The sequence below is a fragment of the Ochotona princeps genome, chromosome 28 (assembly GCF_030435755.1).
Source record: "Ochotona princeps isolate mOchPri1 chromosome 28, mOchPri1.hap1, whole genome shotgun sequence".
NCBI classification, from domain to species: Eukaryota; Metazoa; Chordata; class Mammalia; order Lagomorpha; family Ochotonidae; genus Ochotona; species Ochotona princeps.
The window spans coordinates 1,275,575-1,301,490 of NC_080859.1; the positions used below are offsets into that span (position 1 = coordinate 1,275,575).

The window sequence follows — 25,916 nt, forward strand, 5'->3', positions numbered from 1 at the left end:
GAAGCTTGCTGGCTCCCTGAGGAAGGCAGTAAGCCTTCAAGCCTTCACTGACTCACCCGCTGCTCGACAGTCTGCAATCTCTGTTCTTGCCACCACAGCAATCTTCTCCCCAGGGTGTTCTGTCCTATGATTTCTATTTTTCCTGCTCCTGTCTACCTGTTTCCAGTTACTTTCAACTTGTCAATTTCCAGCCAGCTAACAACATTTCTTTTTGTTTTTTAGCATTCATCTTTTTTTTTTTAAAATGTATTTTTGTCTTTAATGTTGTTCTGGACAAAAGGAAAGGTGGCTCCAAGTGCTCAGTTGTCTCATTTGAGTCAAGTAATACTACTTTTTCATAAAGTTAATACAGTTAAGGGAATGGCCTGCACGGCGCCATCTTCTGGAGCCATGTCCATGCACACCCACACATAACTTCAATAAACCCAATCAAGAACACAACTCGACCACTTAACATTTAGAACAAAAAGCAGACAGTAAAGCTTATCAAGTACCCATGACTGCTCACAGATACACCTGGAACCACACGTGTGCATAAAGCACCCGTGACTGGTTAAAGGTACAACCATAACTATATGTGTCCTAAATGTATCTCTACACAACACAGTGATACAGAATTAATCTAGATGCTCAAGGAGGAACATTTTGTTTCTTTTCTTCTCATAAACAATGTCTGGAAGGCAGGCATTTTATGTTCTCAGCATTGCTGAAGGCTCTGTATCAAATATGCTCTTATGACCCATAATTTTATGTATCGATTCATATAGCGTACCTCAAGGAAAAAATTCAATATCAGCCATTCAGCCATTTTGCTTTTTCCTTCTTATTGAACTACCAAGACTAATACAGCACATCACTAAGCAAAAAGTGCTACTTACCATGCAAGAGGCACAGCCAGTGACTGGCACCCAAGGCCAATTGATCTCCCCATTACTACTCGCTCCCTGCCCCCACCAGCACCACAATGAAGCTATTGATTTCAACACTGTCGATCGGTTTCCATTTTCAGATTTTGGGCAGGCCAATTAAGACAGTGAGTAATTGTGATTACACTGCTTCAGGACCAATTACATTTGATGTAAGACAAAGTGCTCTTTTTGGAATACACACACAGAAATTTTTGATCTAGTACACTGCTATGTTTAACAAAGTCTAAAATAAAATACATAATTAGAACAGAAAAATATTCTTATAGTAGCTAAGGTTACTTCTCTGTGAAATAAATTTATTATTTCCTTAAAATTAACGTAAGAGGAAATGAGAAAAAGTAGTTCATATATACTCAGAATAACAAAACCCCACAATAATTCTGAAAGCTTCTTCCTGAAACAGCTTCATGAATAGTGAAAGACAAGACACAAATCCTGTCCAATGGATAATAAAAGGAAAACAAAATAAAAATACTTAACCTCCCACTCAATTATATAAAAATAAAAAAGGCAAGTAATTGCTTTTTAGTTTTAATTTTGGTGTAAATTAGTATGGGAGCTGTGTCATTGGGTTCACATTGTCCAAATCATTAAAACGAATACACCTCTGGTACTGGAGGCAGAGCTATTTAGAGTGATGTTACTCATAGTCATTGGCGCTCAGTAATATTGATCTGCGTTGTTTGTCTAATAGAAAAATAATAAACAATTACTAGGCAATGTTAGGCAAAGTAATCAGTTTTTATATATCACTAATACAGCAGACCTCCCAAAACATAAAGGTGACGATCTGCATAAAATCAATGTGTTATGGTACACTGCTTCTCTTCACCATTGTGGGCTCCTGGCGACAGAAGACCTAACATCAGGACGGATCTATGGGCACACGGCAAAAATGTGGAAGCGTATAAATATCTTTCAAGATGTCTACTTTGTAAACTTGGAGATTTTAAAACAAAAAATTCGTTTTAAGCTAGCTAAAATTCAGACAAACGGCTCTCCATTTTAAGAATAAAAACAAAGCAATCTCAATGCAAAATAAATTGTAGCCCACATCAGAAAAATATGAGTTGAGTTTTTAATAATGCATGACTATAGCTTTGTACTGACATTGATATCAGAGTATACCTCATCAGAAATGTATGAAACATCACATAAAAACAGTAACAACAACAAAATTTAATCCTGAGGAAAAAAAAAAAACCACAACTCCTTTTGAACAGTGTTTAGCTATAAAACCTTGGTCCACTGCGTAACTGTTCTCTTTTGATTTTCAGCAAACTCTATTCATAAATTAAAAAGGGGAAAACGTCTAAGTTTAGGTCCTGGCAGAATCAATAAAATCGTACTTCAGAGGCTCAAGGTGTCTTTAAAGGTATCTTATCTCAGCTACCCAGTTATATTTTTTCAAAACTGGTTAACAAGGCTAAGTAAGAATAACGACTTTGCAGTTGCTTCAATCACTATGCAGACGGAAAGGGCCACAGGTAGAGTACACTTCAGCAGCACAACATGAGGCCTGCTTCACCTTGACCCCAACGCCGTCAGGAAAACCACACTCCACCTACTTGTGTCTCTCCCAGAGAAAGGCTGCTGAAAGCCCAGAAGGGAACTCACCACAACTGGAAACTGGCAGTGTGGGTGGAGTCGCAGAAGTCGATGCCCATGGAGACAGTGACGGATCCCTGGGGCTCCAGGGAGGCTAGGAGACAAGACAGTTCAGACACGAGAATGAGGAGACCAGACAAGAGGGCCGACTGAGAACAATAAAACAAATACAATGCAATCTCACTATTGGGCTTAAAGGTTTCTTTCTCTTTTTACATGATGTCACTGAAAATACCATTATCTGTTTGTTTCAGAAAAATACGTCTTCCTGTGAAATGTCATGGTTACAATTCTGCCTGTACAGACTATGAAAGCTACAAGGGAATAAATGTGTTCTTACTTAGAGCACTCAGCAAACTGTTTGGAGTTTGTATTAGCTTATGAATTAAAAACTGTGGGATACATATCAAGTTACAAAAAAGAACCTTTTACATAATCTTCCAAATTCTCAGGGCAGAAATAGTCAAAATTTAGAAATGCAAATGAAAATAAAGTTTGAAGAAATTAAGACATTCTTCCAAAGTTAACTGATGAATGGCATAATTGAAAGTACAATAAATGTAACTCAATTATTTCAAGAAGCACTCAAGGAAAATTCAGAGGTTGATTATCTTGATTAAATAAATAATACAGTGACAATTTATAGATCTGGAATTTCTGAAGCTTCAATTATCAACTAACCAAGTGTGGGAAATAGCACAAAATATTGTTTCCTTTTCTCAGCAAAGGATGATAAAAACTAAAGACAAAAAGCAGCACTTCACTCTGTTGCCATGCCAAAGCCTTGAGCTCCAGAGCAAGCACGAGGCGTCTTGCGCACACACCCACCGACAGACCCCAAAGGAAACTCCGCCAGTGTCACAGCTTTAGGCCTGCATTTCTCCCCCTACATGTTGTCAAATGTAGTGTATTTTAACAACTATACTTCAAATTCAGTGAACTGACTGTCCCATGGCGTGCTGGCAAGAAGGCTTTCCAGTTACAACAGACCTCAACAAATGATGGTGTCAATGGGACACAATTAACTGTACTTGATGTATTGAGAATTTTCTTTCGGGGGTTGGTGTTGTGGCAAGCAGGGAAGGCTGCCTCCAGAGATGGCAGCATCCTAAATGGGCACTGGCTCAAGTCTCAGCTGCTCCACTTGCGGTAATGTGCCTAGGAGGGACCAGCGGACAGCAGCCCAGAGCTTGGTCCCTTGCACTCACAGGAGACCAGAGCAGCTCCTGCCACCTGGTTTTGGTCGGACACGGAACTGGTGTGCGTAGCTACTTGGGCATGAACCAGTGGATGGAAGCTCTCTCTCTGCTTCTTCCTTTCTGTATGTACCTCTGCCTTTCAAGTAAACACGTGTCTTAAACACAGAAGGATTCCATTTCTCTCTCACAGGCGTGGTGAAGACGACGCTCTAGAAGGGACTCCATGATGCTGACTGCACGGAGCTGTCGGAGCGAGTCAGGCTGGGATCACTGAGCTCTCTCTCTCAGGAGGCCTACGTCCCAGACCAGGGTGCCTTGCTGCAGTTTGCCTGTCTGCAATGACGGCCCACTCAAGGAGGAGGTCCACAGGAGGTTCCGGGCATCGGCCCAGCTTTTTTAGGCATTTGGTGGGGTGGACCAATTTTTTTCTCTCCATCTCTTCGCCCTTTGAAAGCCAATGTCTCTGGCTTTCAAAGTGAATAAATATATCTTTAAAATAAAAATAAAATGTCACTGGGTTGCTCAGTGGTATGTTAGTTTGCTGATCCTAGCTTGGATTTTCTTTGTTTACAGAGCTATTATTTTCAGTTTGCCACACAAGTACCAGAAAAGTTGCTGTCTATATTTTTGGCAAATTTGCCACTACCGCGCATGCCTACAAATGTATGCACTTTCTGATTTCCTGAAGTTACAGACATTAGCTCACAGCACTGTCAGCCACGGTACAGAAGCTTTGGTCATCTGTACTGTCCTCCTCTGGGCCATAAACACACTGAGGTTTGCTCTTATTATATCAACACATTGGTAGCAGATGCCATACCTTCAGAACAGGAGGCATTTGTGACTCAGAGCTTTCTGCACCGAGCACTGTGGTTTTTTTTTTTGACAAAGGACGGCACTTAGGAGCTGTGTTGACAGCAGTCTTTTGCACTGTTGGACGCGGTCTCGGTCTCTAGAGCTAATCCTGGAGCACAGTGCACAGTCAATGGTGTGTTTTATTATGTGAATGCTTCAAGAGCAAAATCATCAACTTAAAATTATTCATACACTAAATTGAGGAAGCTTACCCAATCAGGAGACTCTCCTCTGGATTCCACCTCCAGATTTACTGCTTTGTGCTTGGATGGCTGGAAGGCACTGCTTCCAGGACTCCACATCATTAATAATGGAAAATGAAGCCACACAGGAAGCCATCTATTTGTATGTAGTTGGTGAAATCTTACAAGCACTGAGGTTAACAAAGTCATGGAGCAGGGACCTGAAGGCCATTCTTGGTGTCAAAAAGAAAAAATCTCAGGGTGCGTCCCACATGATAGCCTAATGGCTGAATCCATGCTTTGCACCAGCTGGGCAAAGGTTTGTGTCCCACGTACGGGCAAAGGTTTGTGTCCCAATTGCTCCACTTCTTATTCGGCTCCCTGCTTCTGGCTTGGGAGGGTGGTGGAAGATGGCCCAAGACACTGAGACCCTGCACTTGTGTGGGAGCCGGCAGAAGCTCCTGGCTTCCTATTGGCTCAGCTCTGGCCGTTGGGCCACCTGGGGAGTGAGCCAGTGGATGGAACGCCAATGTCTCATCTCTTGGTATATCTGCCTTCCCCCCGCCCTAAAAAATCCCAGAGTGCCCTTGTTGTGACGTAGTGGGTAAAACTGCTGCTTATGGTGCTGGCATCCCAAATGAGAGCCATCTGCCATGGCTGCTCCACTTCCCACCCAGCTCACTACAAATGGTCTGCAAAAGGCAGCAGAGAACAGCCTAGGTCCCTGCCCCCTCCAAGAGACCTGGTGGAACTCCTGGCTCCTGCTTCACTTTAGCCAAGAGCTGGCCAACACAGCCATCTAGAGAGTGAGCCAGAGAATGGAGGATCTCTCTCTCTCTCCCCCTTTCTTTATGTGGCTCTTTCAAATAAATAATCTTTTAAAAAAATCTCCTTTATATTTGATCTCTTTGGGAAAAATAACCCAGTACTGCTAACATTGCAGAGAATCCACTTTCACATGGAAGGCAGGACAAAATTCACACAAAAGTCAGTATACATTATCACACAAAAAGAAAACAAACTAGTGAAAAATGAGAGAGCTGTTAGATTTAACATGTGCATATACACCTAACATACAAAACAAGTATTTCACCTACCTTATTTCATGAAAACAAAGACAGACTATTTTTCTATTGCTGCATGTTAGGGTGTTTTTTGAGGGCTGATTTGTACACAGCAAAGTCTATAACCGTACCTAAGCACACAGAAAAGAACTCCATGTTGGAGGAATCTAAGAAGTTCCAACAAACTGAAAGAAACACCAGTGCATCAACACAGGAAGAGCTGATGGCCAACACCATGGCAGGGACACACATGGCAGGGACACACACGGCAGGGACACACACGGCAGGGACACACACGGCAGGGGCACACACGGCAGGGACACATGGCCGGGACACACACGGCAGGGGCACACACGGCAGGGACACACACGGCAGGGGCACACACGGCAGGGACACACATGGCAGGGACACACACGGCAGGGACACATGGCAGGGACACACACGGCAGGGGCACACATGGCAGGGACACACACGGCAGGGACACACGGCAGGGACACACACGGCAGGGACACACACGGCAGGGGCACACACGGCAGAGACACATGGCAGGGACACACACGGCAGGGACACATGGCAGGGACACACACGGCAGGGACACATGGCAGGGACACACACGGCAGGGACACACGGCAGAGACACACACGGCAAGGACACACATGGTAGGGACACACGGCAGGGACACACGGCAGAGACACACACGGCAAGGACACACATGGTAGGGACACACGGCAGGGACACACGGCAGGGACACACACAGCAGTGACACACACGGCAGGGACACACACGGCAGGGACACACACGGCAAGGACACACATGGTAGGGACACATGTCTGCTGTGCTCTGTGCAGGGACACACACGGCAGTGACACACACGGCAGGGACACACGGCAGAGACACACACGGCAAGGACACACATGGTAGGGACACATGTCTGCTGTGCTCTGTGCAGGGACACACACGGCAGTGACACACACGGCAGGGACACACGACAGTGACACACATGACAGGGACACACGGCAGGGACACACACAGCAGAGACACTTGGCTGCTGTGCTCTGTGTGAAGGCCATATCACACAATTGTTACATTTATTTCTTTTAGCTCACACACGCCAAACGGGATCAATTCACTTTCATTATGTTGATGCTGAGGACATGAATGCTGCCTAATTGTCTTGACTTTTGGGTGACATTTAAAAAAATTTTAAATATTTACTTACTTAATTGAAAGGCAGAATTAGAGAGAGGGAAAGACAGACACACAGAGACAGCAGAGAGACTGATCTACCGGCTCATTCCTCACACCCCAGGGGTAGGCTAGGCCACAGTGGTCACTCGGGGACTCCAGCTGGGTCTCCCACAGGGGTGGTAGGGACCAAAACAAGTGGGCTGTTTTCTACTGCTTTCCAGGTGCAGTAGCAGGAAGCTAGATGGGAAGTATAGCTGGGACTCAAACCAACACTGCAATATGGGATGCTGGCAGTGCTGGCAGTGGCCAATTCCACTGTGCCACAATGTCTGGCCCCTTTAGGTAACATTTCAATGTTAGATAATTCACACGTCAGTTATATGATACTTCTTAAATCAAAATTTCTTATTAAACAGGTTAATGTTACAAACCACCAACACCCCAAATTGGCATACACTACTATTCTCATACAAATATAAAAATCAGGATATCTGGATATTTATATCTAATAACAAAATAGAAGAAAAACATATATTGGGCCCAGCGCGGTGGCCTAGCAGCTAAACTCCTCACCTTGAATGCGCAGGAATCCCATATGGGTGCTGGTTCTAATCCTGGCAGCCCCACTTCCCATCCAGCTCCCTGCTTGTGGCCTGGGAAAGCAGTTGCGGACAGCCCAATGCTTTGGGATCCTGCACCCGCGTGGGAGACCTGGAGGAGGTTCCTGGCTCCTGGCTTTGGATCAGCACAGCAACGGCCGTTGCGGTCACTTGGGGAGTGAGTCATCAGAAGGAAGATCTTCCTCTCTGTCTCTCCTCCTCTCTGTACATCTGACTTTGTAATAAAAATAAATAAATGTTAAAAAAAAAAAAAAAGAAAAACATATCAAATGGATTCTGAAGTTAGCTTACTTTAACTTCACCGTTCCTTACTTTCGGGGTTTCTACAAGCCTAGTACAGGTGTTTATACAAGTCTACTGTAAAAAATTGGTATATAAGGCATTATCTACTAGAAATTGCTTTATTCCTTTGTGAAAGAATACAAAGAATGATTTCCTTTATTCATAGCTTGCAAGAAGAGAAAATTTATTAACACCACAGAACTCAGATGAAGAAAAATGGAACAGCTGTGAGTTAGGAGTCTGCCTTCGAAATCTGAGTTCATACTAATTCAGACATGGTGTGGGGCAGCTACATCCCACAGCTACACTCCCAATCCCACCTCTGGCTGACGGTCCCCCAGGAGGCTGTAGATCACCTGCACTGAGACTCAGGGTCCAGGGCGCTTGGGGAGTGAATCGGTGCATGAAGATCTCTGTCTAGCCTTCTCTGTAAATCTGTCTTCTCAACAAAAATGAAATATATATATTTAAAAATCAGATTTGCCTGAAGTTTCCCACAACTAAACCTTACGACTGTCCTTACTTATAAAAATCCACAAAGAATAGAGACAGATACACACAATACTATATCAAATTAAAGGTAAGATATACAATTGCTACATATAAAGTTTTCTTTAAAGATGCATGTAAAAGATAAGGTGACAAGTAAGGTGACAGAGTAAGAGAGAAACAGATCTTTCATCTGCTTGTTTATTCCCAAATGGCTACAACAGCTGTGGTAAGGAGGCCAAAGCCAGGGGCCTAGAGCTCCATCGGGGTGTCCCTGTGGGCGGGGCCCAAGCTGCCTTCCCAGGGACATTAGCAGAAGAGAAGTGGCTAGGACTCAAACTACTGCTCCCTTATGGACGTCAGCACGGGAGGCATCAGCTTAGCTGGCTGAGCCACCCCTGCTCGTCCTTTCCCTTTCTGAAAGGCATACTTTAAGAACCAATGGCCAGCGGCGCCTGGCTGGGAGATGTGACACCTGAAGCCGGCTGTCGACGGCACACTCCAACAGGACACCTGCTGCGCCAGCAGGTCCCTGCGTGGGCAAGACTCCAAGCCCAAGATAGGGGAGGTTTCTCCTCTTTTTTAAATATAAAACATATTTGAAAAGACAATGTGGCTGAATCGTATTGTTTTGGTTTAGTTCCTGGAGAGGAAGGTAGGACACATGAAAACACTTGGTCTTGGTGCCCTTGCTTTCTCCAGAGAAGGACCTCAGGACACAGGAGGTGGAGTTCAGAGCCGTGCTTTGGGCTGTTTCTCTGCAAGCACCCCCTGCAGCACGCAGGGAAGGCGGCAGACCCTGCGAGCGATGGGCAACTCAGAAGACAGCGTCACACACAGACTCCCGCATCACTAGACCATCTCTGTTACAGCCTGAGACCCAGTGCCAAGACTGATGTTACACAACCACTTCCGCTTAAAAGAGAAAACCAATGTCAAGTGAACGCTAACAAACCCAACACAACAGCATTCTGTTTTGCTACTTCACAACTTTCAGTTACCACACACGGCTAAAGCTCTCAAGGAGAACCGGCGTTTTACCTATTGGGTTGAAAACGTGCATCTGCATGCCAGCAGGAAGTTTTCTTTCCCCGATGTGGATATTTTCGATCTTCTGGTCAGTAGTATTATTCAGTGTTATCTGAACAGAGACCATCTTGGCACCAAAGAGGCAGGGCTGCCGGGGAAAGGAGTAATGGGCCGCCAGTCCTCTCCCACTCATCCGGTGAAGCAGCACATGCGTTTTCACTGGCACAAACACGGGAGAGCTGACCTATTGCACGCGGGAAAAGAGAAAGTATTAGTAAATAAAGTTACTAATTCTCCTAGGAAAGAAGCAAACGTTTATGACACTCTCTCTTGCTTTCCCCAGAGCACTGTATAAACCAGGACAACCATGTTAGGAGGCTATCACACACAGGTGCTAGTTAGGAATGACAAACACGCACAGTAAATGCCTTACAACAATGTACTTCTTGTGCTCTTCAGGCACAACATAAAAAGATATTTTTGACAATATAAGCCTACTAAGAAGAGATGAATATCGTTACCAGTCATGTTTTTAGAGTTTCTAGTTTTGGTTAGATTGTTCGCCAGATGCTGTATATCTGGTCATCTTGTTTTCTTACTATTTTTTTTTTAATTTATTGCTAAGATTTATTTTTACTCAAAAGGCAGAATTACACAGAGAAAAGGAAAGGCAGACTAGTCTTCCATCTGCTGGCTCGCTCCCCAAGTTGTTGTAATGTCTGATGTTGAGCCAATCAGAAACTAGGAAGCTGTAGCTTTTTGAATCTCTCATGGGGCTGCAGGGACCCAAGGACTTGGACCATCCTCAGCTGTTTTCCCAGGCACATCAGCAGGGAGCTGGACAGGAAGGAAGTCAGGCAGCCAGGACTCGAACTACAACCCCTGTGGGATGCTGGCAATGCAACCAGTGGTTTAGCCTGCTACGCCATGTAACCGACCCTTCTTACTGGTTTTAACAGCAAAATCATGTTCTTAGGTATATGAACTGTAAGACAGTATTGTGGGGCCCGGTGCGATGGCGTAGTGGTTAAAGTCCTCTCCTTGCACGCGCCAGGATCCCATATGGTCGTCGATTCTAATCCCAGCAGCTCCACTTCCCATCCAGCTCCCTGCTTGTGGCCTGGGAAAGCAGTTGAGGACGGCCCAAAGCCTTGGGACCCTGCACCCGCGTGGGAGACCTGGAACAGCTCCTGGCTTCGGATCGGCTCAGCTCCAGCCGTTGCGGTCACTTGGGGAGTGAACCACTGGACGGAAGATCTTCGTCTCTGTCTCTCCTGATCTCTATATAACTGCCTTTCCAAGAAAAATAAAACAAATCTTTAAAAAAGAGACAGTAATGTGTGCCAACAATGACTAATAATAGTTGCTTACCAATCCAAACATCATCTCTTGAATTTCTCTCCCAGTAACAGAAAGATCAGGACCCTTTAGTTTACAGCAGCTTCTTCCTTTGATTTGATAATTGGGAAGTTCCTCCCTACTTTGAGAGCAAGCAAGTGTTCACTCACATTGTCGTGTGTGTGTGTGTGTGTGTGTGTGTGTGCTCTGTATTTATTTATTTATATTCTTGGGGAAATCGCAAGGGTAAGCACACCCAAACCGCAACGCATGAGCCTCGCCCTGGGAAAACTACCTGCGTGATCATGGTATTTCCCCTGCCAGGTACGTATTTTTTTTTTTTCTAGATATATTTTTTAAAGATTTATTTATTTTTATTACAAAGTCAGATATATAGAGAGGAGGAGAGACAGAGAGGAAGATCTTCCTTCTGATGATTCACTCCCTAAGTGAGTGCAACGGCCGTTGCTGTGCTGATCCAAAGTCAGGAGCCAGGAACCTCCTCCAGGTCTCCCACGCGGGTGCAGGGTCCCAATGCATTGGGCTGTCCGCAACTGCTTTCCCAGGCCACAAGCAGGGAGCTGGATGGGAAGTGGAGCTGTCGGGATTAGAACCAGCACCCATATGGGATTCCTGCGCATTCAAGGTGAGGAGTTTAGCTGCTAGGTGCTGAGTGGTTATCTCAGCATTCAAGGATTACATATACTGCATACTGGCTCGATTGAATGGACATGACAAGCTTTTCATTTTAAAAATTAATTTCTAATTAATGAGGCTTAATTAACATATTTTCCTAGCAAGTATCATTCCCTAAACTAGGTTACCTACTTTACTGTAGAAACATAGATTGTATCGGGCCTGGGGTGATAGCCTAGCAGCTAAAGTCCTTACTTTGCACTTGCTGGGATCCCATCTGGGCAGTGATTATAATCCCAGCGGCCCCACTTCCCATCCAGCTCCCTGCTTGTGGCCTGGGAAAGCAGCTGAAGACAGCCCAAAGCCTTGGGATCCTGCACCCATATGGGAGACCCAGAGGAGGCTCCTGGCTCCTGGCTTCAGATCGGTGCAGCTCTGGCCGTTGGGCCAGCTGGGGAGTGAATCAACAGCCGGAAGATCTTCCTATCTCTCTCCTCCTTTTTTTAAATCTTTCTATTTCAAAGTTTATTCTAAATTCTATTTTCATTATGAACTGTCAAGCATTGATTTTTTTTAAGCATGAACATTCAGTCATACATAGAACACTTAATGAACATACAATATTTATATTGGATAATTATATTTAATTTAAAATATGGAAGATACAGGCTTGCAGTCAGCAAAAGCATTTTTTCTCCATAAATTCCAATGCCACAGAGGCCATGACAATCAACCTTAAATACAGCTGGGATGAAAAACTTTCTCTTGTGTCAAAATTCTGTATTTTAGTATGACTATTTACAAAAATGCTAAAGAACATATAAAGAACTCTTTTTTTTTTAGTACTTTAGAGACGAAATTATGACTTTTATTTCTTAGGGTCAACACAGTGTGCACAGGCTATTCCTCTATGGGCGCTGGTTCATGCCCCAGCTGCTCCACCTCAAATCCAGCTCCCTTGTGGCCTAGGAAGGCAGCAGAGGACGCTTCAGGTCCTTAGGCCCCTGTACCCATGTGAGACACCCAGGTGCAGCTCCCGGCTTCAGCCTAGCCCAGTCCTAACCATTGTGCCTACTTGAGGAAAGTCAGAATGAGACAGAGAGAGAAGCAATCTTCCATCCACTGGTTCACTTCCCAAGTGGCCACAACAGTTGAGACTGGGCCAGGCCCTCCATCCACGTCTCCCATGTGGAAGGCAGTGGCCCTAATACTTGGACCTTTTTCTGTTGCCTTTCCCAGGCCACTAGCAGGGAGCTGGGGGACCAGAAGCAGGGCAGCCAAGACTTGAACTTGCACCTCTGAGATGCTGACATCCCAGGTAGTGGCTTCATTTGCTATACCACAACACTGGACCCTCAGGAGCCCTTCTTCAACTGACAGCACACCCTTATCAGAATCTTATTTAGATAAGGTGTAACAACGTAATACAAGTTCATTTTCACGCAATAAAGATGAAAACACAGAAATCCAGTTTCTTCATACTATACAATTTTGGTTGAACTCTGAAGGCTGCTTTGCAGGTTTTCCATTGGACAATTTGGGGACATTTTAAGTACCACGTAAAATATGGAATGCTTTACCAATTTGTGTCTCATCCTTGCGCAGGGGCCATGCTAATCTTCTCTGTATCGTTCCAATTTTAGTATATGTGCTGCCAAAGCGAGCACAAGAACTCTTTTTTATTCAACCAAGTTCAAGGGCAGAGATATTCCCTGAGCGAAGCAGTGTCTAAGCTGGTCCTCCTGGTGGTCCTCCAGGGGAATCTGGGGGATCCACGCACTGTTCCACAACAACTGGCACTGCAAACGCTACTCTGCCATAATAACATATACGTGTTGAAGCAGAGCGAGGGACTGGCGATTATCTGGTTACTTTTTAACCTTTGCTTGCCAAGTTCATTCATGTCATTTTAAACCAAACTTTCCAAACATCCACACGGACTACTTAGGTGACATGCTCAGTGAAGCCAGTGGGTCCCATAAGTCCTCACACAGTCTCCGCACAGAGCACACACCATCCACAACTTTTGTTCAACATCTTGTATATTGCGATGGTCAAATACCTATACTTCAGAAATACGCATATTTATTAGATCTGTAGCTGATTATATTCTAAAATGCTAAACATCGTGGATTATTTTTCTACTTTATATGTTACAGAAATCAACAATTAGGTGTAAAAAAGTAAAATATACAACGACCTGAATTTGAGATGTAAAACAAGGAGTTCCTTAGCAAATCTAAACAGAACAGCTCATCTCAGGAACACACAGTCAGCCCTCGTCTGTGCAAACGATCCCAAGACGTTCAGCACGCTTGTTGAACTACATATACCATCTTTTTCACCTACATATACTTATCTCTGATAAAGAGATTAACAATAACTGAAAATAAAATGGAATAATTATGCATACTATCACGTACTATATGAGTTGTTGATTTCTGGCATTTTCCATAGAATAATTGACTGGGGTAACTGAAATCATGAAACATGAAACTGGAAAGTGGAACCAGGGTTAAGCGACACCCCTGCACATCACCTGCCAACCAAACACAGCCTAGTGACTGCTGATGCGTTCCCCAGGGCTCAGCTCTTCCGCCACTCCATAGTGTGGCACCAGTTAGCTGGGCCAGAGATGACTCCTTGCTCAGTAAGTCCTTATCCTAAGACTTTTAGGTTCGGGATTTAGGAAGCAGACCCAGCCTTCCTCAAGCAGCTACAATAATGAGATTTAAAGCTACAGTTCTGCCTGCGACCACACGTCTTGGCACAGGAAGAGGCACTGCCCCAGGGAAGCACACACAGGCTACGCAGCTGGCAACTCTTGAGGTCTCGACAGGGTCCTACCCTTGCTCAGATTAGTTTTCTGCAAAGTACTCCCTCTAGCTTTCCTGCCTGCAATTTGCTTTTCAGTTTTTCTGTTTCTTAAGTGACTTCACATTGTGTTCCCATCATTCATGTCCCTCAGTCCACTACTGATTGGGAGCAGTGAGATTTCAGGGCCGTGATAGGCGGGGTAAAGGCTGGGAGAAGAGAGTCTCTTGCACCCTTCCCTCAAGGGTTGGCATACACAGAACAGTGAGACCAAGCACTTGGGTCTGCTGCGGGCTGGAGTGAACTACTGGACCTGCCATGTCTCTAGGTAAAGCCAGGCTTCAACTAGCAGTTTGCTGTGGCTACTCTTTCCTCTCTGTGGGCCTTCCCAACTCACTTGAGTCCTTTCCTGGGGTCAGAGAGCAAGGTCCACACCAACAAGTACAGCTTGAGGTCCTTGCTCTCTGGCTCCAGGCGTCCCAAGAGCCTCCTGATGAGAAAGCTGGTCTTATGAAGCATCAGGGATTTGGGGCCTCTATCTCCAAGAAGAGCACTGCTAAGCATTAACCATTACTAGTCACGAATTTGTTAATTTGCTGTTTCACCTGTTACGGAATTAGTTGTGGCAACCACTGTACTAGGCAGAACAATGCAGAGAAAAGACAAAGTATTGCAGTGCTCCAGAAGCTCAGCTTCAGCACCGCGTGAGAGCCCCAGCGTGGGGAGCGCTGACAGGGTGTGGAGTGATCTGAATGAACCGCGGAAATCCTGACTGCTTCTCGCTGCCTCCACCTACCAACCCACGTGGGCTCCCTCGCTTCTCCCCCACCTCCTTCAGGCTCTCCCTGCTTCTCCCATTCCAGATGGTACACAGATGCTCGACTCTGACCAGTCTACTCCGGGGCTTGTATCCAGAACTCGTCAGTGAAAATGCAGTCACGTCATGCTCCTCTGTTCAAAACCTTCCAAGTAGAGACAGCAAAACACAAACAGTCCTGGAAAAGCCTCACTTTTAGGCTGCTCATCATGACGTCACTTCCGTCGCTAAGCGGACCCTGGGGAGCCTTTACATCAGCAGTGCTCCCTGCACGGCTCCCTCGGCCCATTTTCTCCAGACACCCCAGCTCAGCTCTGACCCACAGCTTCGCCCCGGTGTTAGTCATTTCATGGAGTCACAGCCCAATTATCTCTTTGACCTGATTCCTGCTCTTTCTCTAAAAGCAATCAACAACTTCTTTAAACATATATATATAAACAAATTTACTTACTTTGTTAAATCTATTATCTGTATTCTCATCTACTCTCCACTTTTGTACTCAATGTGTAACAGAATTTCACATTTGCAAAACTCAAAATAAAATTTTATTATTTAAACGATTATCAGGATTTTCAAATGATATGACTGCTGTTGGTGACAACTAGCCTTGATTTGATGCTAAATACGCAATTATAACACGACTGCTAAATGTCATGCTGTATAGGGGTATGACGGTGGGACTCAGCAGAGCTTATCAACATTAGCACTGTTGGTTTTAAGATGACCTATTATAGACTGATACAAACAAATAAAATTCTTATTTGCTAAAGGCATACAAAAAGAACAACTCATTACCCAGAAAAGCTTCTAGGATACAAACACTAATTCTTGCAATACAATAGTTTTAGGTATAAGCATCACTTTAAAAAGAGGTTGCGTAAATGGTATAAAACATTAATTTTGATTTAATTAACTTGTAATGCTCAAAGAATTAACAATTCAGCTGTGTTATCAGCAAATGATACGGGTCACCCCTGTAATTCTTGAGGAGGCACTTATGTCAGTAACCAAAGGAATTCTGAAAGAAAAAGCCTCCACCAAGAGCTAAGAGAAGGAAGAAGCACCATGTAACAATGGGGTGATCCTCCACAAATCTTCACACAGCATATGTTCAAATCATAAAAGCCGTTTGTGTACCTTTAGATGGTTTATGAAAATAAGCAATCAATTCTGCAGACACAACATTATTTCTAAAGGAAATCTATGTGACTCATGATGCCTGCAGATACACAGAGACAAACCACACATATTTTATCAGTTTATTACAGTAAGCAAATAAGCGTGGAATGAGAGTGCACATAACTGTCTACTTAGCGCTTACTGAAACATTTATAAGAGCTGTTATCTCCCTAATAACAGACAGACAGCGTGCAATTTTAGAGAGGAGAAAAGCTTCATATTTTTTAACACTTCACTAAAAAGTAACTGAAGAGTGTAAAATGAAAAATACTCTCTGCAGTTAGCTGGTAATGGACCATATTATCAACTCGAGTTAGATTTATAGGACACAAACTAGTCACTAATAGTTATTTTACGACAGCCCATGTCTGCTTTTTCTGAGATTATTAAGATTAAAGTTGTAAAACTTCTTTTGAACATAGCTGCTCAAAATGATTGAATTATAAAATTTAAAATGAGAGCTGAAAAATAAAACATGGAGTGTCGAGTACATGCCTTAGCATAACCCTGCGCGCACCTGCACTGCCGTTCCCCCACGCAGCGAAGCGCTACGGACACAACCCCTCCCAGCCTCGTCCGCATCATTTTTAAACATCACTCACCTATTCTGTTTTGAATTTCAAAACTATGAAGACCCTCAGAGTATAAAACACGCCTTCTGGATCTAGTTCTGACTGTCTTGTTTCACAGTGGCATTCACTGGGATAGATAGTCTATAAAAGGAAGAGAACAGCTGTAAACAGGGAGAAAGCTGCACTGTGTAAGCCAGTGCGTATTGCTTGTAAGAGCTGACAGGCACAGGACTGTCCCATCTACTCTATTTTATATTCTGTCCCTGGCCCTGGCTCTAGCAGGAAGTACAGGACAGGGCATCTCCAGTGAGCTTTCACCTATAACCATGATTCAAAGAAAGAAATTTTCATCTTCTAAAATAAAGATTACTCTAAAAAAGTGACTTATGATGCTAAAAGATAATTTCCTATCTGTGTTAAGTCTGGATGTTCTAAGCAGCATGGTCACTGCTGATACTCTATTTTACTAGTCCCTATGTATTATTAAAAAATGATTTCTCTTATTTTGGAAAATATAAACTGCACATCAAACTCTATTTGTCAAGAGACTGAATCCATTCTAAGCAAACATGCAATGGAAATCTTAATTTCTGATCGGTGTTGCGATCATCTAGCAAGCCCATCTCTCTGCCCAGCGGAGTCCACTGCCTCTTCTGTACAGCCTATACCCAGGAAGGGCTTTTATACTGTTGTGTCTGAGAACCAAAAGTCACGTTTTTTCTGATGTTAAAAATCGCTGAGACACACATTCCTGTTCCTAAGGGAAGTTTCATGGGAACACAGGACATACTCACCTAGCCTGCTGGCAACTGCTCTGGCGCTACACCGGTAGGGCTGAGCGGCCGCGGCCTGCGGAGCCCGTAACGCTACCTGGCCCCTTACAAAAAGCATCTGTTTACCTTGGCATGAGACACAGACAACTTTTACCAGCGTTAAGATCAGGAGAGCTGCTAGGGCGCACTTTCCCACTCCCCAGCTCGACACAGACCTATAAGCTTTACTATCCATACTGCAATACTTTTTCCAAATCTGAAATCAGAATGATCCAAGTACACTTTTGATTACTTCCTTCTTAGATCAATATCACAGGCACGCCAGACAGATTTGTCATTCATGGTTATTTCCTACGACTGCTTTAATGCTTCTTTCCTGATTTGGTTTAAGGGTGCTAATAAAAACAAGCTGAGTTTTTGTTTTTAAAGTACTTAGCAGAGAAGTTCTAACAAATTTCCTCTTAACCCTCTTAAGCACAAAGGAATTCAGCTGTTTCTTGGCAGACGTGGGCCTCATTTGGTGTTAGTAACTCTACTGACCTCCCATCCATTCACAATGCAATGACAAATACAGGCAGAGAAGGCGCTCAGCTCTTCCCCCTGAGCACCACATTCAGTGCTCCCCTCTGCTTCTCCTCTTAGTCCCAGCACACACCGATACAGTCATGCATGTTTACTGAGGGGGATTTCAACCACTATACAGACATAAGAGGAGTAAACTCCCTGGTGGTCAACAGGCTGCGATCCCTCCCAGCTTCTACACCTCCTCACACCTCCCCATCTACACAACATGGCTCACATGGGTCTCCCTTCCTCAGACTCCATGCGTTTCCCGCCACTTTGCCTGTAAAGACTCAGGAACACCTGGAGCTCCTGCTCTCAGTGAGGGGTGGTGCAAGCACTCTGCAACTGTACAGGCCTCGGTGAGACGGGCTTGTGCCGAAAAGCTCGGAGGTGCTACGACACTCAAGCTCTCACGCCCGTGCAACAGAGGCTCCAGAGCAGAACACCAACACGCCTGGCGAGGGCAGAGAACCGGCAGATGCACAGGCTGTGCCGCGGCACAAAGAGGGCTTCCAGGATGACGGGCTGCAGGGACCACGAGGGCACTGCCAGCATCCTCACTCCATGTCAGTGGTGCAGAGGTCAGGGAAGGGACGGGAGGGACGGGAGGGCAGAATGGGCCTCTGGCAAGGAGGACGAGAACCATGACACAATGGTCTAGGCGCAGGGGTGGGGATCCTTCTTTCTGACAAGAGCCATTTAGATGCTGGCTGCATTGCTTCTGGATCACACGAAATCATCAACTAACTGAAAAGTTAACCTGTTATAGATTTAGCGAGTTTCGAGGCTGTCCTGTGGTTGCCTTGACAGGGCCAGACCAAATGGTTGCACTGCTGGACATTCCCCACCCCTGGTCTGAGCAACACTGTGGAGCTTCCCACAACAATCTCACTGGTACAAAGGATGCCAGGAAGGAGGCCAAATAGAGGGCACTTGCGCCAGAGGAAAGCTGCATGGAGCAGCATCTGGTCGAAGCAAGACTGGCAGCTATTCTTGTCAACTCAAGAGATGAGATCACTGCTTTGCCCTGAAAGAGAACACCTTAGGGTCCCTGAGACTCCCTGGACAAGCTCCTGGAGCTAGAAAATCAAACCGAGGCTATGCAGGCGGGTTACTTATTATAGGAACCTGGGACTCAACTCAGCTCTCCCTGGAGGGAGTGGGGACCCAGGCGCCCGAGCAGTCACCTGCTGGCTGTCAGGGCTCCCAGGAGCAGGAAGGTGGAGTCAGGGGAGGAGCTGAGACTTGAACCCCAAACACAGTCTTAACCACTGTGCCGCACGCAGGTCTTGGCAAAGCTAATTCTAACACCAGATCTCCTGGGATGCTCTGGCAGCTGATGCTTCCTCACACACTGCCGCTCCCAGCCCGAAGCACCGGGACTGCTGAAGAGCTCCACACAGGCATGAATGGGGAAATGGGTCCTCCAAGACCATGAGTGCTGTGTACACACACACTTACATAAACACAATGTATGGTCTCCCTGATATGTGTGTAAATATTTAAAATGTCTCAGCGAAGGGGGAGGAAGGATCTAGAGAACTTAATTTATCATGCAAGGTCTGGAGTGCCAGTCACCTGGTGCGAGCTTGGCCTTCAGATGCCCTGGATTTCTGCATATGAAGGGTGGCTGTGTGCCTCCTCTGGCCAAGTGTTCTGCGTTGCTGACAGGGAAGCAGGGAGCGGGGAGGCGCTGCTAAGAAAATTCCACTTTCTTTTCTCAAGACCCGAAGCTCTTTGATGAGGGCAAACTCACTCCACTTTCCTGAAAGTGCATCAGTCCATCACAGGAGTGTCCTGGGAGGAGTCCGGCCGCCGTGGCACGTGCAAGCTCGACTTTATTCATATACACGCCCTTCTCCAATACTGAACACAATGCTTGCCAGCAAGCCACTACAAAATAGCAGCCATACTACGTGTCATCTCTATCAAGCAGCAAGCCTCCATTCCTAAATCAGTATGCACAGAGCAACCCTGCAGAGGCAGCTCAGTCATGCCAGCAGACATTCCCCGTCTCTACCAGTGAGTCACTGGGAGCACACGGGACCCGCACAGACGCGTGACATCTGGGGAGACTTGTGGATACGATCTTAATTAACAATCAGGATCCTTGCTGCCCAAGATTTCCAAAGTTTGAAAAGAGACCAGAACAATTTTGAGATAGTTCATATTTGCTAAGCTTGATGTCTCCAAGTTGATTCCCACTGACATTTTCTAAAGCATAATCACAAGGTGAGGAAATTTGAAACAGGCTTGAATGCTGTGGCCTCAGCATTCCACTTCACCATCAGGATTCCAGCATTTACAAAGCATCTGCCATCAATATGGAAATGACAGAATCCTAGATTTACAACTTTCAAGGAACCAAGTCACTATTTTGGATGTTGCAAAGATCAACGAAGATCACCGTTTAAAAAAAATGCTGGTGGGGCCAGTGTGGCACTGCAGGCTGCTCCACCACGTGTGCCGACACCTGCACCTGCACAGGGATGCAGCTTCACATTTGGCCTGCTTGGCTTCCCGATGATGCATCAGGGAAGGCAGCCGACGGCGGCTCACTCGGCCACTGCCACCAATGTGAGTGACCGGACGGAGGTCCTGGGCTCCTAGTTTTGGTCTGGTTTGGTCCTGGTTCTGCAGACACATGGGATGAACCAGTCCGAGGAAGAACTTTTTCTGTCACATAACTTTTCAAATAAATAAATCTCAAAGCAAAAAAAGATGGCCACCGAGACTGCTGTTGGGTCATGAAGCCAGGGGCTGAGCGGGCTGGATGCAGGTGTGAGATCAGAGCGGAGTCACAGAAGCTGCATTTGTTTTTTGTAAAATGGGGCACACTACACAAACCTGTCTGGTTCAATGATGTGCTGTGAGTGTCTGATGGCATGGAGTGTGTAAAACTGAACTTAAAACTGCAAAAAGTTCACTTTCAAAGGCATTACTGAAACTATAAGTAAACTTGAGGTTTGGCCAGCATTAAAACACCAATCTGTTAGATATCAAGGGGCCATGAGGTTACAAGTACATATCAAAAAGCTGAATCACCATTGGAAAAGGCTTTTATAACAATATTGCAGTATTTATTGGTAGAACCATCCAAAGGCCTTTAAAAGAGCAATCCCTCCCCTCACGTCCTTTTCTCCCTTCTGTCAGATGTGGGCAAAGAGGAGTGCTCTCTAAAAGGTTTCTAAATGATGCTGATGTTAAAAAATATAGTATCACCATTTAACAGCCTCTTAAAGAGCCATCCCCGGATGGGCTTTGTTAACAAGTGAGGGACGAAGGGACTATTTTTTCAAAGGCTTTTAGAGGATGTTGTTAAAAGAATATATAGTGACATCATTTAAAAGCCTTTTAAATAATAGTCCTCTTCCCTCCCAACTATAATGTCCTTGGCTTTCACTTATTTGTACAAGCTGGAAATGGACAAGCCAACATATTATTGGCAATGGCAGGCATTTGTTGGATGGGGAATGATGTATTACTTTAAAAAAGGTTAGTGTCCAAAAATAAATCCACCTCTTGAAAAACTTCCCTTTCTATTCAGAGCATTACCCACTCACCATGTCACAGAGTTGCAGTACTTTCTGCTTGTTTGCTCTGAGAGCTTACTGAGGACACCTCACAGAGTCCCAGGTAAATCAATACAGGTGCCTAAGGCACAAATGCATCCCACCACCTGAGTTCAACCTACACACCACTTACGCGAAGATCTGAATGTTGGCTCCCATCCTGGAGCGGGTTGCATTCCACTAGCAGACAGCAGTGGACACTTAGGGTTCCTCTCCAAACTGAGTTCCCAGGGAGAAGAGGGTCATCCATTCAGCTTAAGGCACAAAGGCTGATAGAAAACAAGCCTTTTTTGGGGGGGAGGGACAGTGGATGCAGCTTGGTGAACTCTTACGAAATACAGCAGACTAAAATGACTCATCAGCCAAGGAAACAGCCATTGGAGATAACTTACCTCACTTCTTGTGCCGAGTCTTCTCAGAAAATGTCACTTCATCTTTTTTTTTAAAAAAAGATTTATTCGTTTTATTACAGCCAGATATACACAGAGGAGGAGAGACAGAGAGGAAGATCTTCCGTCCGATGATTCACTCTCCAAGTGAGCCGCAACGGCCGGTACGCGCCGATCCAAAGCTGGGAACCTGGAACCTCTTCCGGGTCTCCCACGCGGTTGCAGGGTCCCAATGCATTGGGCCGTCCTCGACTGCTTTCCCAGGTCACAAGCAGGGAGCTGGATGGGAAGTGGAGCTGTCGGGATTAGAACCGGCGCCCATATGGGATCCCGGGGCGTTCAAGGCGAGGACTTTAGCTGCTAGGCCACGCCGTTGGGCCCAAGTGTCACTTCATCTTAAGAAGATTTCATGGGTACACAATACTTTTTAAGAAAAAGCAAGCCTTTACAACCCAAAACACAGCCCTCTAAACATACTGAACTGGAATCCTAAATTTCAATGTGCCCCTCACCTCTGGACAATCTTGCACAAAGTCCATCTGAGTCAGATAATCACTCTTCTTCATTCATGAAGCACCACCATAAATCACATTTACTGAAATATCACACATTCCTCACAGTGCCCTGCTCTAGTCCCAGGATGCCAAATCAAGTCCCTCTGATTCCATCACAATCCATTCTGGAATTCCTTATGATTTTCATATCATTTAATTTTATTCATACTATTATGTCCCATGTAACTATTAAAAATACTAAACATACACAAAATTTCTTGGCATGCTTCAGTGTGACTTTTTAAAAGTATCAACTCCCCAGCGATTGCAACCACCAGCTGATTGGGCAGATGGACTATGCTGGACCCTGTACTCGCAAGTACACATATAAGAATCTCGTCTGGGATCACCCCAGACAAAGTTTCTTTGGGGACCTCCCCAGTCTAACTGCTGGACTCAGAACCCCAACTATGAAGAGAATTGCAGGTTCCATGGTCTGACCATGGAGTGCAAGTGTCAAAGCTGAGCCTCCTCAGAGGCTCAGAGGGAGCAGTGGACAGCATACCCAGGTGCACAGGGAGGATATGGCAGTCGATCGGAACCTGCAGAGGACACCTGGTACCACAACAGAGGACGGAGCACAGAACAAATCAATCAACTACCCCAGTCATGTGTTGGCAGTGAAAATCTTGGCAAATAGAAACTCTAAGGTGGATTGTGTCAACCACTGGATTCTGCAGCGGTTTCATCATGCTTGGAACATCAAGACTGGCAGCAATTCAGAACTGTTGAACTATCAAAACCACTTGAGCAGGACCCTCGGAGCATGCCCTACGTCAGGGACCTGGAATGAGTGGGAGGCTGGATGGGACTTTTCCCTTTATCCCCCACCCCTTTACCACAGATATGGGGGGGAAGCAATAATGTGAAAACAATAGTCTTACCCACTTTCCTCTTGCCCTTGAACATCTGTTCCCTAATCAACTATGTAAAGATTGTCAAAATAAAGCAATTTTTAAGAAGTATCAACTCCCTCTGAATTTTCTTTCATCTAAGCACAGAAAGAATTTAATTATCCAATGAGATAAATCAATATCTCACCAAGAAATCCTGGGTAACTGATAAAACTTGTTAAACTCTCTGACTTACATAAGTACCCAGAAGGGCCACTAGAACAGCGATGCTTCTCCTTAAGTATCTGAGGTGATGCGGGATGCTAACACGCCGTGTTGGAGTGCTGGCTGAGCTCCCAACTGCAGCCTCCTGTTAACGCGCCGCCTGGGAGGGGAGGGGGATGGCCAAGCGTCTGCTCCTGTGGCCAGCTCTGTGGGAGACCCGGACTGAGTTCCAGGCTCCTGGCTTCAGTCTAGCCCCGCTCTGATTGCTCCAGGCACCTAACAAGTGAAACAGTGGCTGGGAGCTCTGTGTTCTTTTCTCTTACTTTCTGACGACAACAATGATTATGATGATGATGACAATGATGGTACTATGAAGAAGCAAATATGAATAATCGGAAGTTTTCAGATTTTCCTTAGTTCAATGAGTTGGATCAGAGCTAAACAACACAGCCTCATATAAAATGTCCCCAATGAAGCAGATGGCCAAAAACACACTACACTGGCTCCCCACCACATCAACCAGAGAGCACACGCTTGTGTGTGGTATGGAACCTTCCTCCTACTCCCCTGTGATTTCCAAGTTTTGGCAATAACAATACACGTCAAAGTCAGCTCTGGGACAGCAGTGGGCCACGAGCCAAGGAATGTGGGCAGCTCTAGAAAAGGGAGAAAAGCTCCCAACCCCAGATTTCCCCCCAGAGCTACCAAAGGAACACAGGCACCCTGACATTTGATATCAGCTTATTTGAGACTAATTTTTAAATCTCTGACCTTCAGGACTCTAAGTAACAAAAACATTCGAAGCCACCAACCTTACTGGATAAAATCAGAAAACAGGAAACCAATAAAAGCAATGGGATGCCTTGTTGAAAACCACTATACTGGATTACCTAGCCATGTAATCTACGGGGGGGTAGGGATTCTTTATTTTGCTAAGGGTCACTTGAGTGTTTATAGCACTATCTGCCCACCATACAAAATTATCAGCTTTAAAAATTAGACTGCCTAAGATTCAGTGATTTTGGAGTCCTCCTTGTCAGTGCCAGATCAAATGATTTGTTCAGCATTACTCAACACCCATGCATGGAACTTAACAGCTGCGCTGTGATGTGGGACACATCAAGGATGCTTTCCTCACAGTGAACCTGTGGCTGCCAGCTATGAAGCACTGTGCCAAATGCTGCTGTAAAAGCTGAGGTGGCCAGACCCTGGTAATGCCTGGACACTTAATACAGGTGCACCACAGGTGCTCAGAAACCAGGTCAGATGACACAAGTGCAGCCACCTGGCACATTCACAAACACCACTCGGAGAGGCAGTTCAGTCTGCATTGGTCTGAGAGACGTGTCTGTGTAACAGCATGGCACTTCTTGGGGGAAGTTCATAAACAGATGGCATTTGCTTTCCAACACAAGTACATGAGAAACACGAAAGGACTGCCCTCTGCAGCTCTGGCAGCATGCACACCCACTGTGCCCATGCGCCACTTTCAGCCTGAACGCCAGGCCTGGACCCAGGGCGACTGCACAACGTTCATCATGCAGCAGCCATTCTGTGCGTGGTTAACTAATACACTCAGGTTTGGGGGAGGGAGGGGACTCATAACGAGAAGCATATCCTCTGACAAAAGGGAATCCGCTCTTCCCACAGATAGCAATTCCACAAAGACGATAAACGACATTCAGCTATATTCACTTATTCTACCCAAACTATTCGTGGGGAACTGAGAAAAAAGAGAAATTTCACACAACCATGATATGTAATTTTTATGTCTAATCTGACACCTGCTCAGATCATTACACTACCTCTTGACATATAAGAGCACCTCTTGGTTGATAGCTTTGGAATAAGATAGAAGCATTGAGCCACATATCTATAAAAATAGTCCCACAGAAAGCACATCGGTGAGTCCTCAAATACACATGTCCTAGTCAAACACAAAAAGGAGACCTATGCTAGGATTCCTGCGTCTTCCACTTACTGAAGGTCAGCTGACTCACATGCATCATTCTGTTAAAAAATAGTTTTCTAAGGGAGAATCAGTTAAAAACCAGACTGACATTAATTTCTATCATTTTCGTTAAATTATTCTAATTACTCATTGAGTACAGAAATTTGCAAAGCACTCAAATTTGGTGAGACACAACTATGTGTTTAAGCAAACAACCATATAACAAAAAAAACAAACTTTTTAAAGATATATTG

General features: G+C 45.1%; 1 protein-coding gene and 1 non-coding gene across 2 annotated transcripts in view; both read right to left on the minus strand.

Annotated features, from left to right (window-relative positions):
* The window catches only part of AP3B1 (adaptor related protein complex 3 subunit beta 1), a 192,846-nt gene that overhangs the window by 24,301 nt on the left and 142,629 nt on the right, over nt 1-25,916 (minus strand). Inside the window, exons 23-24 of the mRNA XM_058656402.1 lie at nt 9,458-9,689; nt 2,547-2,631 (exon numbers count right to left, since the gene is read on the minus strand). Coding sequence (XP_058512385.1) covers nt 2,547-2,631; nt 9,458-9,689 — 317 coding nt within the window. The remainder of the gene's footprint in view (nt 1-2,546; nt 2,632-9,457; nt 9,690-25,916) is intronic.
* Nucleotides 12,980-13,086, minus strand: LOC118760368 (U6 spliceosomal RNA). The gene has a single exon (XR_004996743.2). It is a non-coding gene; the product is annotated as a U6 spliceosomal RNA (small nuclear RNA).